This window comes from Vulpes vulpes, chromosome 14 (assembly GCF_048418805.1).
Source record: "Vulpes vulpes isolate BD-2025 chromosome 14, VulVul3, whole genome shotgun sequence".
NCBI lineage: Eukaryota > Metazoa > Chordata > Mammalia > Carnivora > Canidae > Vulpes > Vulpes vulpes.
Window position 1 is genome coordinate 48,202,800 of NC_132793.1, and position 18,516 is coordinate 48,221,315.

The 18,516-nt window shown below is 33.8% G+C and overlaps 1 protein-coding gene across 29 annotated transcripts in view; it reads right to left on the reverse strand.

Annotated features, from left to right (window-relative positions):
* The window catches only part of APC (APC regulator of WNT signaling pathway), a 120,726-nt gene that overhangs the window by 49,868 nt on the left and 52,342 nt on the right, over positions 1-18,516 (reverse strand). For 18 of the 29 annotated variants that reach the window (XM_072736565.1, XM_072736560.1, XM_072736547.1 and 15 more), the window contains 4 exons: positions 17,004-17,088; positions 15,613-15,814; positions 10,065-10,173; positions 7,382-7,495 (listed from right to left, as the gene is read on the reverse strand). In XM_072736565.1, the coding sequence (XP_072592666.1) occupies positions 7,382-7,495; positions 10,065-10,173; positions 15,613-15,814; positions 17,004-17,088 (510 nt within the window). The remainder of the gene's footprint in view (positions 1-7,381; positions 7,496-10,064; positions 10,174-15,612; positions 15,815-17,003; positions 17,089-18,516) is intronic. The other 11 variants (XM_072736550.1, XM_072736575.1, XM_072736567.1 and 8 more) reach the window with 1 other exon arrangement.

The following is an 18,516-nucleotide window of genomic DNA, read 5'->3' on the forward strand; positions in this document are numbered from 1 at the left end:
TCCTCTTTGAGTCTCACTAAAGGCTTATGAAGCCTTTAGTTTGTTCATCTTTTTAAAGAACCAGCTCCTGGTTTCATTGATCTGTTCTATTGGTTTTTTTAAGTTTCTATTTTGTTTATTTTTGCTCTAATTTTTATTATTTCCTTCCTTCTACCAGTTTTGGGTTTTGTTTGTTCTTCTGTTTTAGCTCCTGTAAGTGAAAAGCTAAATTTTTTGATTTGAGATTTTCATATTTCTTGAGGTAGGCTTGTATTGCTATAAACTTCCCTTTTAGAATAGCTTTTGCGGAATCTCAAAGATTTCAGACCATTGTATTTTCATTTTTATTTGTCTCCATGTATTTTTTTGATTTCCTCTTTGATTTCTTGGTTGACTCTATACATTGTTTGGCAGCATGTTATTTAGCCTCAGATATCTGTGGTCTTTCCAGATTTTTTCTTGTGGTTCATTTCTGGTTTCATGGTGGTGTGGTCAGAAAAGATGCATAAGTTGATTTTGATTTTTTTGTATTTGTTGAGACTTGTTTTGTGGCCTAATATGTGATCTACTCTGGAGAAAGTTCCATGGGCACTTGAAAAGATTGTGTATTTTGCTGTTTTAGGACAGAATGTCCTGAATATGTATCTGTTAAATCCACCTAGTCCAATGTGTCATTCAAAGCCAGTTTCCTTCTTGATTTTGTTTAGATGATGTAAGTAGGGTGCCCACTGATGTAAGTAGGGTGGTTGAAGTCCCTTCTATTATTGTATTACCACCTATTACTTCCTTTACGCTTGTTAGTAACTGTTTTAAATATTTGGGTGCCAAAATACTCACAGTTGTTAAGATTTCCCTGCCGGATCGTCCTTTTAATGATTATATAGTGTCCTTCTTTGTCTCTTGTTTCAAAGTCTATTTTGTCAGATAGAAGTATTGCTATCTCAGCTTCTTTCACATCCATTTGCATGTTTCTCCATTCCTTTACTTTCAATCTGCATGTGTTTTTAGGTCTGAAATGAGACCCAGCATATAGATGTTTTTTTTTTTTTAATCCATTTGTCACCCTATGTCTTACAATTGGAGCATTTAGTCCATTTGCAAAGTAATTATTGATAGGTATGTATTTATTGTCATTCTGTTGCTTGTGTTATGGTTGTTCTTATAGTTTTTCTCTGTTTCTTTCTTCTCTTGCTCTCTTCTCACGATTAGTTGACTTGCTTTAGGGATATGCTTGGATTCCTTTCTTTTTTATTTTTGCATATTATTGGTTTTTGATTTGTAGTTACCATTGGGTTTGTATGCAACATCTTCTGTATACAGCAGTCTATACTAAAATGAAGGTTCCTTAAGTAGAACCCATTCTTAATTCCTCTCCTCTCCATGTTTTAGGTATATGGTATCATACTTTACATCTTTTTATTTTGTTAAGTCCTTTGGCTGATTTTGATCAATATACTTATTTTTACTATTTTTGTGCTTCCTATTTCCTTACTCTTGTGTATGGTCTTTACTTTCCACTTGAAGAGTCCCCCTTTAACTTTTCTTGTAGGGCTGGTTTAGTGGTAATGAATTCCTTTACTTTTCTGTGTGTCTGGGAAACTCGATCTCTCTTTTTATTCTGAATGAGCCTTGCTGGAGACAGTATTTTTGCCTGTTTTTGTTTGTTTTTTTGTTTGTTTTTTTCCTTTCAGTACTTTGAATATGTCATGCTATTCCTTTCTGGTCTACAAAGTTTCTGCTGAAAAATCTGATGGCCTTATAAGGTTTCCCTTGTATGTAACGGCTTTCTTTTCTCTTGCTGCTTTTAAAATTCTCTCTTCATCACTACTTTCTGCCACCTTAATTACTATGGGTCTTGGTGTGGACGTCCTTGGGCTGATTTTGTTAGGGGATCTTTGTGACTCCTGGATGTGCATTTCTGTTTCCTTCCCCAGATTCAGTTAGTTTTCAGCTATTATTTCTTCAAATAAATTTTCTGCCCCCTTTTCTCTCTCTTTTCCTTATGGAATCTCTATGATGCAAATGTTATCATGCTTGATGGTGTCACTGAGTTCCCTATGTCTATTCTCATTTTGCATAATTTTTTTTCTCATCTGCTCAGCTTGATTACTTTTCATTACTCTGTCCTCTAAGTCACTGATTCTTTCTTCTGCTTCTACTATTTATTCTATCTAGTGTAATTTTAATTCCTTTATCGTGTTCTTCACTCTGACTGGTTCTTTTTTATCTCATTGTTAAGGGTCTCACTGATGTTCTCCACTCTTTTCTCAAGCCCAGTGAGTATATTAATGATCATTTTTTTGAATTCTCAGGCACATTACATATCTCTGTTTTACTTAGGGCTCCTGCTGTGATTCTGTCCTATTGTTTCATTTCAGATATATTTTTCTGTCTCTTCATTTTGTCTAGCTCTCTGTATCTGCTTCTCTGTGTTAGGAAAGACAGCTATGTTTCCTGCACCTCAAAGTAATGGCCTTATGAAGAAGAGGTCCTATAGTGCCCTGCTGTGCAAAGTCCTATGTTTACCAGAATGTGGTGCTTTAAGGCTATCTTCTATGTGTGATGTGTGTGCCCTGCTGTTGTAGCTGAGCTGTTTTTCCCTTCAGTCTAGTTATCTGCAATGGCTCTCTTCCCCCTGTTGTGGGCAGTGTCTGGTTCCTATGGTGTTAGTGGGCCAGTCTGGGGATGCCTTGGATTTAGGTTGAGTCAGACCAGATGTTTCCTAGAGATTCTGTAGCATCAAACTGCTGTGTGCTTCCCCTGTGTTGTCCTGAGCAGCTTTTGTTGGTGGGTGCCACCTGCAGTCACACCACTTGTCTGCTTCCAGCCTGCTGCCAGGGCCTCCTCTGAAATGGTGTGTATGGCTATCTTTCCCTTTCTCTGGGGTAGGAGTCATTATGGAGTGTGCTGGCCACTGTAGGGGCTGCCCACACACTGCCAGGCCTGCAGCACTGTCCTATATAGGCTCTGGCTAAGACAGTATTGGAGAGAGCAGGTCTCCCATAGCACAGAGCTAGGGGGCAGTGCCAGAAGCCCTACAGTGCTGGGCTTAAAGCTGCCTAATGGGCTCCTTAGAAGCATAGCCTGGGGGTGGGGGGGTGGCAACCAATAAAATCTTAAATTAAAATTTTTAATATTTAAAAGATGAAAATAGGAAATTATATCTAATATTCCTCTTGATTTCTGTATTGCCAATATGCCAATAAATCTCTAAGTCATTCTGTCTTGATACCCACTGATAGAGGATTTCTAATAATGTAACTTCTGTGCTTTCGTTTCTCAAAATGAAAATGGATGAAGTCAGTAGTATTTCTTTCCTTTTTTTAAATATGATAACCTTGAATATTTATGAAATTATGCTTAGTAATAAGTAGCTTAAAAGTTCAGGGTTATGTAGTTGGTGTGACTTTCAAAAAACTGATTTTAAAAAATTATAATAAAGTTCAATACAGATTCAGGATAAGTCTTAACAAACTGGGAACAGAAGGTAAATTCCTCAACTTGAGAAAGGTTATCTACCAAAAACTGAGTAAACAACACATTTAACAGTGAAATTTTAAGAGGAGTCCCTTTAGAGTCATAATAAGACAGAGAAGACCAGTATCACTGCTTCTTATTCAAATATGTATTAGAGTTCTTATGTAATATATAGAGAGAAAAAAACTGAAAAGGGCAAACAAAATTATCATTATTTCGCAAACAATACAAAAAAAAATCCAACTGTCATATTTGATAGTGATGTGGAAAATGCAAGAAAATCTTAAACTACTGAGACAATTTAATAAAAGAGCTCAAGGAAGTTCCTGGATACTTATTACTTAAAAGTAATTTAGCAATCATAGTTAATCTCATTTATAACAGTAACAAAAACTATATTACATCTAGAAATAAATTTAAAAAGATGTATAAAATCTTTATAGAGAACACCACAAAACTTTATTGAGGGACATAAAATAACACCTAAAAGAGTGAAGAAATAAAATTAATAACACCTAATATATACTGAGTGTTTACTATGGGTCAGATTCTAAGTGCTTTTACATGTATTAACTCATTAACTCATTCAGTTTAGCATTAGATTTTACCAATGAGAAAACTGAGGCAGAAAATTTACCCAAAATCAGTGCTTGGTGTAAGTAGCTTGTCTAGAATTAGAACCCAGGAGGACAGGCTCCACAGGCCATCCTTTCAAACAAGAACTAATCTTTATATTGTAAAGATACGAATTCTCCTCAAATCAATTTATAAATTCAATGTAATTCTAAAGAAAATGTATCAGGCTGTTTTTTTAATTAGAGAAGCTGATAATAAATTTCAGATGAAAAAGTAATGAACTGGAATATAACTAGATTTTTACAAACAAAAAGAGGAGAACTCACTCTACCTGGTACTAAGATTCATAAAACTACTGCAAATAAAACAAATGTATTGTCAGTGCAGGCAAAGAGAAACTAAAATAAATGAGTGGAACAGAGTCTAGAAATATTCAGCAAATATAAACTTACCATATGCCAGAGATGATGTTACTAATCAATGGGGAAATAGTGGAATATCAAATAAAGATAATGAGTAATTTAGTTAAAAACGTAAATATGCATGTATCTCTGTGTATATATTATTACATATAATTGATCATATATTAATAGACTAATATTTATTTAAAATGTAAGTTATATATTAAATAATTACGTATATATACATACTCGGGGGTATCTATGTGAAATTAGATCCCTACCTCCAAAACATACACAGTTGCATGTTGGAGATGAATTAAAGGCCTAATAATAAAAATAAAACATTAAAACTATTAGAAATAATAGAAGGATAACTTATGATTTCAAGATAGGAAAAAGTAATAGGAAAAGTAATTCATAGAAAGCACAACTATGATAATATAATTAATTTAGCTCTACAACAAAACTAATTTTTGTTATCACAAAGCTAAAATAGGCAATAGATTTTGCAGGGAGGGGTTGTGATGTGTATTATCTATAACAAAGTGGTATTAAAAGAATATTAATACAACTTGCAAGTATTTAAGAGTAAGACATTTAACATAATAGAAAAACGGGAAAAAGATGAATAACAGGAAGTTCAAAAGTCTAATAAGTATATGAAAAAATATTCAACTTCAGTAGTATTCAGGAAAATATAAGTTAAACAAGCTAATGTTTCATTGCCCACCAACTGTTAATTATGAGTCTGACTCCAAGTGTTGGAGACATATAGAAGAAATGAAAAATTATAGTAAAATGGAAGTGTAAAGAACTTTCACCCTACCAATCCCTAGTCCCCAAAAGTTAGCTCTAGTAACAACTTGGTGTACATTTCCCCAGCCTTTGCTTACAGGTATATAGGAAAGTAGGGACCATCATACTAAGTGCCCATATATATGCTGAACAAATAAAAAGTAAGTAAATAACCAGACTGTTAGCAGAGATAGCTGGAGACAGAAAATCTCACACAGGCATAGGCAAGAATGGATTTTATTTTGAATTTCCCTTGTTTACCAGTCATCTGTATGTGTTTACTAATCATCTGCATTTTCTTTTCAATAAATTGATTACATCCTCTACCCATTAAAAAAAGAGTTGCCTTTTTCTTACTAGTTGTAGGAATTCTTACATTATAGGACTAATGACCGTTCTTTTATGTGTCAAAAATATTTTCCCTTGGTTTATCTTCTGCAGAATGAATCCAATATAGTGAAATTTACCAGTTTTTTTCTTTAAAAAATAGTGCTTTGTGTCTTTTTTAGGAAATCCTTTATTACTCCAATATTAGAAAGATATTCATGTATGGTTTTCTACTGAAAGGCTTATTCTTGTAAAGATTTATTTGAGAGAGAGAGAGAGAGACACAAAGAGAGTGCAAGCGGGGGAGGGGCAGAGGGAGAAGGGGAGGGAGGGAATCTGAGGCAGACTCCCTGCTGAGTGGCAGCATGATGTGCAGTTTCATCCCAAGACCCTGAGATCACGAACTGAGCCGAAACCAAGAGTTGGACACTTAAATGACTGAGCCACCCGGGCACTCAAAAGGTTTATTTTTAAAGTTTTACTTTTGGCATTTAAGACGCTAACTTGAATGGGACAGGGGTGAGAGGAAATTTTTTATTTATTTTTTATTTTTTTTTTTATTTATGATAGTCACAGAGAGAGAGAGAGAGAGAGACAGAGGCAGAGATATAGGCAGAGGGAGAAGCAGGCTCCATGCACCGGGAGCCCGACGTGGGATTCAATCCCGGGTCTCCAGGATCGCGCCCTGGGCCAAAGGCAAGCGCTAAACCGCTGCACCACCCAAGGATCCCTTTTTTTGGGGGGGGAGGGGGGGTGAGAGGAAATTAAAAAGTGTATTACATATACGAATTACAACATAACTAACATAGATATATTAGTTGAGTCTCTAGCTTCATCGTGAAACTAATAGGTACGGACTATAAAATGTACCATGGTACTGGTGTTTAAGTATCTCCTTAGTCTATCTCCATACTGTAGCATAAAATGAATATATAGTATGTTTAGAAAGCTACTATATAAAAGGTAAAGACTACACTTTGGGGATGTAAAATGTCATGTATGAATGATTTTAAAACTATAAAATAAACTCTTTAGAATACAAAAATGTATTTATACCACTCATATGAATGTATATTCTCCCTGTTATTTACTATTCCTTTAAATAAAATCTTTCAAATAATGTTTTCTTAACAAATTTCTCCTAAAAGTTTTCCTTTCCTTTTTTTTTTTTTTTCCTTTTTAAATGTTCGTACTTACTTTGAAACAGACAAGGTAAACAGCAAAGCCTCCTCAGGGCTTAAAAACATTAGCCAGTAATATACTTGTGTAAATATAAAAGTCTAAATTCAATAATGTATGAAAATGCATAGCAAACAGCGAAGCTATTTACTATTCTTTCTTGACATCAGTTGAGGGGAGATATATGGGAATGTTCTCCATCCAACTCATCTTATCTTTCTCACTGTTCTATGTTTTCTCTCTACTTTCCTTAAATGAGGAATTCCCTTTTCATATGCACCTTAAACAGCAGCGAAATATTCTGAATGTCATCACACATACTTAGATTACAGGAAGTAAAAATCTGTGAAGTTAGCCATCAGTTACCAGACGACCAGCACCTAACCCTTTTTCTCTCTTATAATTCCAGGGCAGAGCTGAACAGTATCAGAGAAATGAAATATGGTGAAGGTGAAATTATGTGAACATTGGTTATGTTGCCCAGGAGCCATGATAAATTATTATTGTGAAGTTCTGCCAAAGTGAAAGTAGACTTATAAATATCTTTAATAATATTTAATCAATGTTAACAGAGCTATAATTCATTACATTCTTAATAGCTCTTCTCTAGCCTCTGCTGTTTTATAGTTTAATAATAAATAATTTACCTGCGCTCTTTTTTCCATATCCTGGCAAGTACCTAGTTGTTCTTCCATTGCAACTCTGATTTGCCTTGCTTCATATTCTAATTGTCTTCTGGTCATATCTGTTTGCAAGGAAAACTAAAACCACAAATTAAATTGAAATGTTAATATCTCATGTTATGTGTTTATCAGTAGAAGCAAAATGCATAAAAATACCAATAAATAAAATGAGTATCAAATATGTACGTTATTACACATAACTAGATTATTTTTTACTTTATGGAATCCTAAAATTTGATTACAGGTGCCGGGCTCAGTCTGGATCCCTCATGTGAAATGCTGAGTTGAAACACTTTTATTAAAAAAAAAAAGAAACACTTTTATTGCCCCATAGCCATAAATGTTTTTATGTAAATTGTACTGATTCATTTAAAATATCTAATTGGCCCAGCTAAGGTAAGCCTTCTTCAGTTCCCATGTACTACTTTGTTAGAAATTAGTATATTAATATGGACAACATAAAAAAATTAAGAAGTAGTTCATCATCCTTAAGTTTATACCTCAACTTAAGGATTGTTATAAATGTTCATACTGAACAGAGAAAATCGTTCGTAAGATGAAGAAAATGTATAAGGAAAAACTCTTTATTTATTGCAGATAATCATAAATTGCAAAACAACACAAACTTTCTGGTAAAAATCCAAAAGTGAAACAAAGTTGAAATAAACAAGAAGTACTTCTTCATGCAGGGGTTGTTAATTCATTTAACCCTCTAATCAATTAACTCTGTAATTAAAATTCCAGGCACTGAGATAACTCCTAGGCATACAAAAGCATGAAAAGGACAAGGTAATGTAACTTATAAACGCATGCTCCAGGAGGTAATAATAGCTAAAAGTCTGATTAAATAAAATTATAATGGGCCATGAAGGAAATGAGAAAGTGGTATAGATTTTTTATGCTCTATATACTCAGAAGAAAGCTGTGCGAGACCTGTGTCAGACTCAGAGTAACATTCTATAGGTCCAAGGATTCTATACTGCATTGTCAGTTAAATCAGGGAAGCTCTCACCCTTTTCCCTTGCAATAATGCAGATGACATTCCACAGATAATGTATTTCTATAGGCATACCCAAATTATGGGTTGCAATACAGATGAAATAGTCTGTATGTTATTTCTAAGTCCCAATGAGCCAGTCCTAACTCCACTTATTTATTCTCCATTTCCCAAAAATCCCTGCAAAAAAAAGTTGAACATAACAATGTTGCAATAATGTGGTTTAGATCTGATATTTTAAAAGCAATGTCTAATATCTTGATAAGTATTTACATATGAAAGTGTTAAATTGCTTCCCAATATAAACACATAATTTGTGAAATTAAAAAATATTTATGACATATAAGCAGTTTACATTTGCTAATGCTGTGAAATGGCCTATGTTTTACATATCCTATTAAATAAATGTGATTATTTAATAAATATGGAAAGAATTTATTTGACAACTCCTCTTTGTTTCAGATATTAACCAACTGCTTTCTAACTGTCACACAAACTTGAGCTCTTTCCTAAACCTGATTTCATATAGACAACTGGACTCTAAATTTTGTATATTTTAAATATCAATGAGAATGGTGAGCAAAACTATGCTCAGGTATTTTTTGAGTAAAAATCCCACCAAAACTTCCTGAGTTCCTAATCCTTGTATGCCAGTAACTTTCCATTAACTGTTCTTTTACTATCTGGGTCTCCTCAACTCCCAGGAAGATGTCAAGGACATTGTCAGGAAAAGGGATCCTTTTCTTCCTCTCAAAATCTTAAACGATTGTTCTAGGAGACTACACACGTAAGCTTCCGCTTCTAAGCTCCTTCCAGACAATGCCCACTCAGGAAATCTGGTAAAGTACTTGTTTTGAAAGTGCTCCTTTCTACTTTTGTTTTCATTTATATCCTCACAAAAGTGTTATTAGAAAATTAAAACTCTAAGCTAACAGAGGACAATATATCTTTTATTCTATTTTTCTCTTTTTAAAAAATATTTATGGGCAACAGTTAGAATACAATCTTGTTCAAAATTATTAATGTATTCCAGAACATTCAGAACGTTCACGTTATCCCATGAATAAAATAGCTGACATGGAAAGCTTGGGGAAAGAAAGGCTGACAAGATGAAGTTCTTTTTCACATGTTATATTTGCAAATAAACACACTTTTGTACTTGTAAAAAGTCTTAAGATCCTGGCCAAAAGATTTTGTTATTTATAATAACTGGAATAGCACTCAAATTATCTTTAAAGACACTTTTATTACAAAAACTATATGGCATGTAAAGTGGTTCAAAAGATAGATGGTAATAAACATTTTCAGAGTATGTTTGGTAATTCAACAGACAGAATTGAAAAACCAGTTACCTAGTTGAATTGAGTCCTTTAGAATGCAAACCTAATAGATTTTCTTAATTGATGGTTTAAAATAAATATCTGCTTGAGCATAATGAAGTTTATATCACCTTTACAAACAAAAATTCATTACTTACTATATATTTGAGTTTAAAGTTAGATAAAACATATTACAGTATACAAATAACTAAAAATGCAATTATCTTGAATGTTTTTTTTTATCTTGAATTTTTTAAATGAGTAACGTAGGTACTTTTAAGAGATCAAAGTTATTAAAGTCTAAAATAGGTCATAATGCTAAGTTACTTACATTTTCAGTTAAAGGGAGACTATCTATTCTTTTAGTGAGATTCTGAAGTTGAGCATAATACCAATCTTTTTCCTTTTCTTCTTTGTCAAGATCAGCAAGAAGTAATGATCTGTTTTTTTAAAAAAAAAGACAAGTTTACACAATGCCAATAGAGTACATAAACAGTAATTCTTATCAGCTGCAATTATAATGTTCTCTACTTAACCTAAAGTTTTAATAATGAATAAGCAGAACACTTTGATTTTGGATTTTTGAAGGTGGGACTTAGAATATTATAATCGTTAAAATTTGAGTATTAAAAAATTCTTGGGCAGCCCCGGTGGCGCAGCGGTTCAGCACCGCCTGCAGCCCGGGGTGTGATCCTGGAGACCCAGGATCGAGTCCCACATCAGGCTTCCTGCATGGAGCCTGCTTCTCCCTCTGCCTGTGTCTCTGCCTCTCTCTTTGCTCTGTCTGAATGAATAAATAAATAAATCTTAAAAAAACAATAAAATAAAATAAAAAATAAAAAATTCTTACTTTTTCACCTAAATAAGATACTCAACATCCTTACTAGAACATTTACATTTCAACCTAAGGCTTTCTTCACATTTATTTACAGTCTAAAGATATCATGATGGTTTGCAGAAAAAAAGTACAGATATAACAAAACCCAAAAATTAATATAAGAATAAAAAGAGTAAGGAAAAGCAGTAATTACACAAAAAACAAACCTAGAGTATAGGAAGCCACTGCCCTGGACACAGATGTGGCTTTCAGCTTCTCAAAATAATGGGAAATATTTTGTCACTGTGCACTTCTCCAAAGACATACAGATGGCCAAAAAACACATGAAAAGATGCTCAACATCATTCATCATCAGGGAAATGCAAATCAAAACTACAGTAAGATATCACTTCACATCTGTCAAAATGGCTAAAATCCAAAACACAAGAAACAAGTGTTGGTGAAGATGGGAATAAAAAGGAACCTTCCTGCACTTTGGTGGGAATGCAAACTGGTACAGTTACTGTGGAAAACAGTATGGAGGGTCCTCAAAAAATTAAAAAATAGAACTACCTTATGCTCCAGTAATTCTACTAGTGGGTATTTACCCAATGAATATGAAAACACTAATTCACAAACATACATATACCCCTATGTTTATTGCGGCATTATTTATAATGGCCAAATCATGAAAGCAAACCAAGTATCCATCGACAGATGAATGGATAAAGAAGAATAGATACATATATGTATACGGCTAGGGCTGAAATGATAAATGGGAAAATAAAGTGAATGTGAAGAACCATGTTAGAGTTGCTTTATCAACTGATATATATTTATATATACACACACATATATACGTGTAAAGGCATACCCAAACACACACACACACACAAACTATAGAATATTACTCAGCCATAAAAAAGAATGAAATCTTGCCATTTGCAAAATATGGATGAATCTAGAGAACATAATGCTAAGCGAGATAAGTCATTCAGACACATACCATATGATCTCACTCACGTGGAATTAAGGTATACAACGATGACCAATATAAAAAAGAAGAAAAGAAAAAGAAAAAGAAAAAAAGAGACAAACCAAAAAACAGACTACAGAGAATGAACTAATGTTACAAGAGGAGAGGTTGGTGGGGGGAGGGGAGGTGGAATAGGTGAAGGGGATTAAGAGTACACCTATCATTAAGAGCACCGACTAATGTACAGAATTGGTGAATCACCATAGATTGTATACCTGAAACTAACATATAGTTAACTATATTACAATTAAAAGAAAAAGATTAGTTGCAGAAACTTTAAAACAAAATATTGTGTATATTCCCAGAGATTCTACAAAAATGCAATGATCTACATGTATACTTACATGTACATTTTTAAACATGAACAATAGTTTATTACTCTATGTATTGCCCTATTAACTTTTTATCACTTAAAAATCGATCTTGGGAGATCATTCTGTGTCAGAAAAGAAAAAGGTCCTACGTATTTTTTGTTAGCTAGCTGCATAGTATTCATGAGTCCATAATGGGATACATTATAACCAGTTTTGTTTTAAAGGGCATTTAGGGCCTTCCTAATCTTTTGCTATTATCAACAATGCTACACTGAATATGCTTATAGATAGTCCCATTTCACAAACGTGCAAGCATGTATATAAGATAAATTCCTAGGGTATGTAAATTTTTAACTTACCGCTCTTATTAGATGTTGTACCAATGTATGCTCCTACCACTTTCACCAACATAAATGTTTGACCAAACTTTATTTCTGCATATCTAGTTTGTTGTTTTTTTTTTTTAACAGTGTATCACTAAGGTTTTAATTTGATTTCTTTTAGTGTAAGGTTAAGCATTTTTTTTTTTCAAGTTTAAAAACCATTTGTATTTCTTCACCTATAGCTTTTTCTTACTTTTTTATAGGGCCTCATCTATATTAAGAATGATTATACTTTTGGTTATATGGGTTATAAATATATTTTCTCTGTTTATCACTTGTCTTTTAACTTTGTTTACAATGTCTTTGTCATGTAGAAGATTCTGATTTTTTTTTTTGTTAGTCAAATTTGTGGATATTTTCTATTATCACTCCTGGAGTTTGCTCATCTACAGAGATGTTCCCCTCTAGTATTGTTACTTTAAAATTTTATTTGATTATATTGTTTTGAAAATATGTTCGCCTGTGAGTATGTGGAAGGTTATATTCTTGCTAAAATTCCCTTTCCTTTACTGAGAAACAATTAAAAATATAAGAAATAAGCCTTCATTTTTGATGTGGCAACGTCAGCATTGAGGGAATCCATGAGATAGTAAGCCCCTGCTTATTATGATGTAGCAACCTTGGGACCAATGAGAAGCTGTCTCCTCCCTCCCATTTCTGACAACAGAAGCAGGAAAAAGCACCAGAGAAAGCCTGAACCCCTTTCACAAGCTGTTGTAAAGACGAGATTTAATTATATTTTTCAGTGCTCCCTGGTGAGAACTAGCAGGACCTACCAGGACTTAGGTGCTGAACAAATAGTGATGCTACTATTTCCTCTGATTACTCTCCAATAAATGGGCTAAGTAAGAGCTGGGCATTATAAGTGTTTAAATTGATAGGCCAATGTTAATAAAGGCGGTAGAAAAAAAAAAAAATAAAGGCGGTAGAGTGAGGCGAGGCTATGGGGAATAGGGACAAGCTGTTATTGTCAAGTTTAGGGTGAAACAATGGTAAAATGCTATGGGGAAGCCACGGTTACATTTGAGCCAAAATGTTAACAAGTGGTTAAATGATAGTGATTGACAACAGTGCTTAGGCTCAGAACTGAAACCAGGTCTAGACTCAGAGGCAGGTAGGTCTTTAGTGTTTAGACTTTTTTAAACAATTGTTAAGTCTTCTCTAAAATGCAAGTTTCATGTCATCTTAGTCCTCTAGCTGACTCAGGGTCACCTAAAAGAGCATGGCACATTATGTACTATGCATTTAATAAATATTTGTTAAATGAGTGAATAGCTAACACGACAACAGCTTACATTTTTTGAATGTTCTAAGAACTAGACATAGCACTAAGTATTTTTTTAAAATCTAATTTAATCCTTACAACATCCTTTGAGATAGTTATTCTTAGGCTCACTCTTCAGACTGGAAAACTGAGGTTCAAAAAGGTTAAAGAGCTGTGTAGCTAGGTTTGAGCCCTGGCTTGACTACTTTCTAGCACTTACCTTGGGCAATACACAAAACAAGAAAAAAAGAGACAGAGAAACAGTGAACCTGTAACTTAAAAGGGAGAAAAAAAGAAGAGAAAAAACAGGGGAGAAAATCAAAGAAATTACATGACAGAATTTTCAAAAGCTGAAAATTCTGAAAATAAATTTTCCAGATTAAAAGGGCACAGTGAGTACCCCGCATGACAGATGAAGAAAACACATATACTGAGGCATTCTAAAAGCTTCTACAAAAAAAAAAAAAAAAAAAAAAGCTTCTACAGAAGAAAAATGGCAACCCTCAAGGGAATGAGAATCAGACTGGTATTAAATTTCTCATCAAAGACACTGATTATGAAGAAGGAAAACGAGTTTGAGCCTAGACCTCTCTAACCTATCAACTGCATGAGAGCAAAGTAACGGTTCTGTCATATATGCAAGGACCCAACATCCTCCTCCAACGTAGTGAAAACCAAGAGGACGCAAGACATCTTAGAAGTACATACACACGTACGCTCCTCTCTGTCTCTACTTAATAAACTTGGGACTTTATCTACATGGAGCAAAGTACGTTCCTAGGAAAGGGGGCACAGTCACATATCCTGTGTCTCTTAACAGAGTTCAAAGGGGACAAAGACAGAAGACTGTGGACCCAGTTAGCTTCCTATTCACAATAGTGTTTCCTATGTTGTCTGATAGAAATAGTTTTGGTTCAAGGTGTGAAACAGATTCATGTAAACTCAAGAGGAAATAAAGCTTAGTGCTACATCTATTTTTATAGATGCACACACTTAAAACTAGAGAGACAGCACGCAAAAAGTCTTTTGCCTTTCAGTTAGATATGCTGGACATTTTTACATTAACAACCACTTTTCACAACTCTGCAAGGTAGAACCATATCCCTATTTTACAGGAGAAAACACAAAATTTAATGACATGACCAAGGTTACAGAGCTAATATGTAATGTTTATACATTTTAACATTGCTTGAATGTTTAATAAAACTTTTAGGAATATAAAAATGGTGAGTTATTCGTGCATTAAGGAATTCCGTAACCTTTTACAAAACACTTGATAAAGTTCTATAATGATATATAGTCTAGTATCTGTAGCAAGATTTTAACTTCAGTAAGAGAAAAAGTAATAAATTAACTGTGAGAAACTAAATAATATACGTCAAGCAGTGTTTTTTAAGATACTGAAACTGATAAATTAATGTTATATTTGTGGCTACTTTTAATAGGACTTCCCTAATGGAAACAGTTACCTCAGACTGACTCTCTAGTTACTCAGTTTATTTCAAAAGGTAACAAAAAATTCAAATAAAAATCAGTTACATATTTTAACCTGACCTAAATACTGTGATCATGTGTCTTATTCAACCTACAGGGCATGTGAAGTATTTAAGTAACAAAGTACAAGTCTTAGAATCCCAAGAATTGCCTCCTTTACATTTTCTTTTTTTTTTTTTTTTTTAAGATTTTATTTATTTATGCATGAGACACACACACACACACACAGAGGGAGGCAGAGGGAGAAGCAGGCTCCATGCAGGGAGCCCAATGGGGGATTCGATTCCAGGACCCTGGGAACACGACCTGGGCCAAAGGCAGACACTCAATCACTTAGGCACCCAGGTGCTCTACATTTTCATATTTAATATTGTCTCATTACATTTTTGGATTTAATATAAGTATGATCAGTAACATACTACCTTTGAATTAATAAATGTAAACAGCTCTCTTAAGTGTTCATGATTACCTGCCATTCATGCTTCATAATTCCTATCTTATATTACAAAATGACAAAATAATAGTAAAAATTGGGAGTATACAAGTTTATGATTTAATGAAGAAAAGTTACCTCTCTTTCTCAAGTTCCTCTAAATAACCAGTATTCTCTCTGCTTCCGTTTACAAACCCTCTTCTTGGAAATGAACCCATAGGAACAGGACTGCACTCTCCCGAACGACTAGATACAGATCCTTCGCGGCTTCCATAAGAACGGAGGGACATTTTTGACCGTAGTTTCACTCCAGGGAAATTACTGCTATCTAAGTTAAGTTCTAAATGGAAGAGAGACAAGTTTTTATATAATAATTGCTTTAAGGGATCTAAAATATTGCTAATGCAATTATATTCTCTTGGAAATAAAATATAGATTCATATTTTAGTCCTCAAATTTTAACCCATTTTATAATATAATTGAATATATATTATATATATTACATAAAGCCTGCAGGAGTACTAAATTATGGCAGCTATAGAGCAGCAAATTTATGCAGGGAACAGAGAATCCTTACCACAAATGCTAATGTGTTCTATATACAAATATCAAATCATTAAAAAAGTGTTCACTGCAACTCTACATTTCTGATAGAGGAGGCCACAAAGACACATGATTGAATAAACAATTATTTAGGAATAGAATGACTAAATTTTCCCTCCAAAATAGCTTCAGTCACAGAAAAAGGAATACATTAAAGAAAAATCACACAAAATGTCTTTCCTTAAATTACGACTAAATAATAATATATTTTAGGACGCAAAGGTAATTTCTCAGCCTAGTTTCAACTATAATAATTAAACACTCTTCCTGTTTTGATACCTGAATTTTTAAGCAACAAAATGAGAAAGTTATTTTTCAAAATTCTATGAAAAATGGCATATAATCAGCTAACGTAAGTGGGAAGATCAAACACTTGTATTCTGGATGGAACAGAGGAGGACACTATTCCTTTAAGTAAGACAACAGGTCCAGTCTGTGGCACACAGCTTACTCAAGGTCTATACAGTGACTGGAAGAAGAGCAATGAGCTTTAAAAAGAGCTGAAAATGATCAAATAAGGAATCTATAATAATTTAAAGTCAGTTAAATGCTTCACTTAAGGAATGACAAGCAAGTAGACATTTTACATTATCCATATTTTACCAACTGAATCCTAATAGACAAGGCTGTTTTACCAGGAAAACTGAAACCAACATTTAAAGAAGCTGTATTTGGATATACATTATTTTTAAAATATTTTTATTTATTATTTATTTGAGAGAAAGAGTGTGTGTGCAAGAGAACACAAGCAAGAGGAGCCATAGAGGGAGATGGAGGAGCAGACTCTCCCATGAGCAAGCAGCATGACATGGGGCTCCATCCCAGGACCCTTGAGATCATGACCTGAGCTGAAGGCAGATGCTTAACTGACTGAGCCACCCAGGTGTCCCTAAAAAATTATTTTAAAACACTTTTAAAAAATCTACCTTTGAGACGCTCTAATAAGTCAATCTGTCCAGAAGAAGCCATAGCTTCATCTTCAATACTTCCTTGTAGTTGTTTAAGTACTTCCTGCAAAAAAGAACACAACATATTACCATGACAAAATTTTAAATAACTTCTTGAAAATATGATTCTAAGTTTCTTGGCATTTCGGTATGCTGGGGGAAAGAAAGTTTCAGATCAACCTGAAAATATATGTTAAGCTGTAAAGCACTTTACGTATATTACCTATTATTTAATTATGAATAATCAATTACATCCCACAATAGTGATATTTTGTGATAATGGAGATTATAGAGAGTCTCCATAAGACACATTAATCCCTAACTTTTAAAACAATACAACAAGGTGAATTATTCTCATTTTTCAGGTGGGTCAAGCAAGACTCACAGCCCCTGCCCAAGCTGCAAAAGCTAGTTATGTGTTTAGAATCCATGTCTCTGAAGCTTATACCAACACGACCATGAAAAACACCAAATTAACAATTATAATATGAGCTAAATTGAACTTAAATAAACAAAAACCGATGGAAATAAAGCAATTATAATGTGCTGTTTAATTTTACATATTTGAGCTTTTATATTCCATATCTCAGTACAGTCTACTAGCATATTGATTTACATTCAGCAGGTACTGCAATGACCGTATGCTCACTGCCTCCTGACTTTTGATGACATTGTTTCCTTTCCCATTTAAATCCTTCTCTTGATAAATTTCCCTCAAATTATGTTGGAAACTCATTTCCACCAGTTCTTCTGCATGTTCCTTAATTATAATTTGTATTTTTTTCTTTCATATTCCGGGACCTTCCATTCGAGTTCCTAGCAGAGTCCTTATTGGCCAATCAGGTTTCCAAATACTAGACTATGTTTATGATCTTATAACTATGCGCAGTATTCTCCAATATGAAAAGTGATCCATAAGCAGATTGAAAAGGAAATTTATCAAAAAATAAGTCCAACAAAGACAATTTTACTGGTTTACCTTGAGTGACATTATCAGCATTAAAAAAAGAATCCCCACGTTAACAAGAAAGCCTGTGGCCTTAAAATCTGACCTTCTAGACCACATTGGAGGTGACTGATAATTCATGTTTGGGTTATTACGGCTGAAATGTATCACATCTGTGGGAGAGGAAACCAATCTGTACAGGGATACCATCCTTGAATCAATGTAGGGTACTCTACAATGTCTATTATAAACTTCAGGACACCATCTCCTCCATAAAGGACTATCATTTGATATGATTGAGGACTATCATTTATTAAGTTATCTGTGTTTTTTTAGGATCCCAATTCTCCTTCCATCCATCCACTGCTACTACTTGTACTCTTTCAGTGATCCTTTAATCTCATCCCTATTTCTTATACTCCCTAGCCTCATAATTCAACAACTACCCTTCTGCAGATAACTTCAAATTGTATGTCTCTAATCCTAACATCACTTGCAAACTTCAGATTCACTTTCCTAATTTGAGTGACAGATGCTTTACATTTG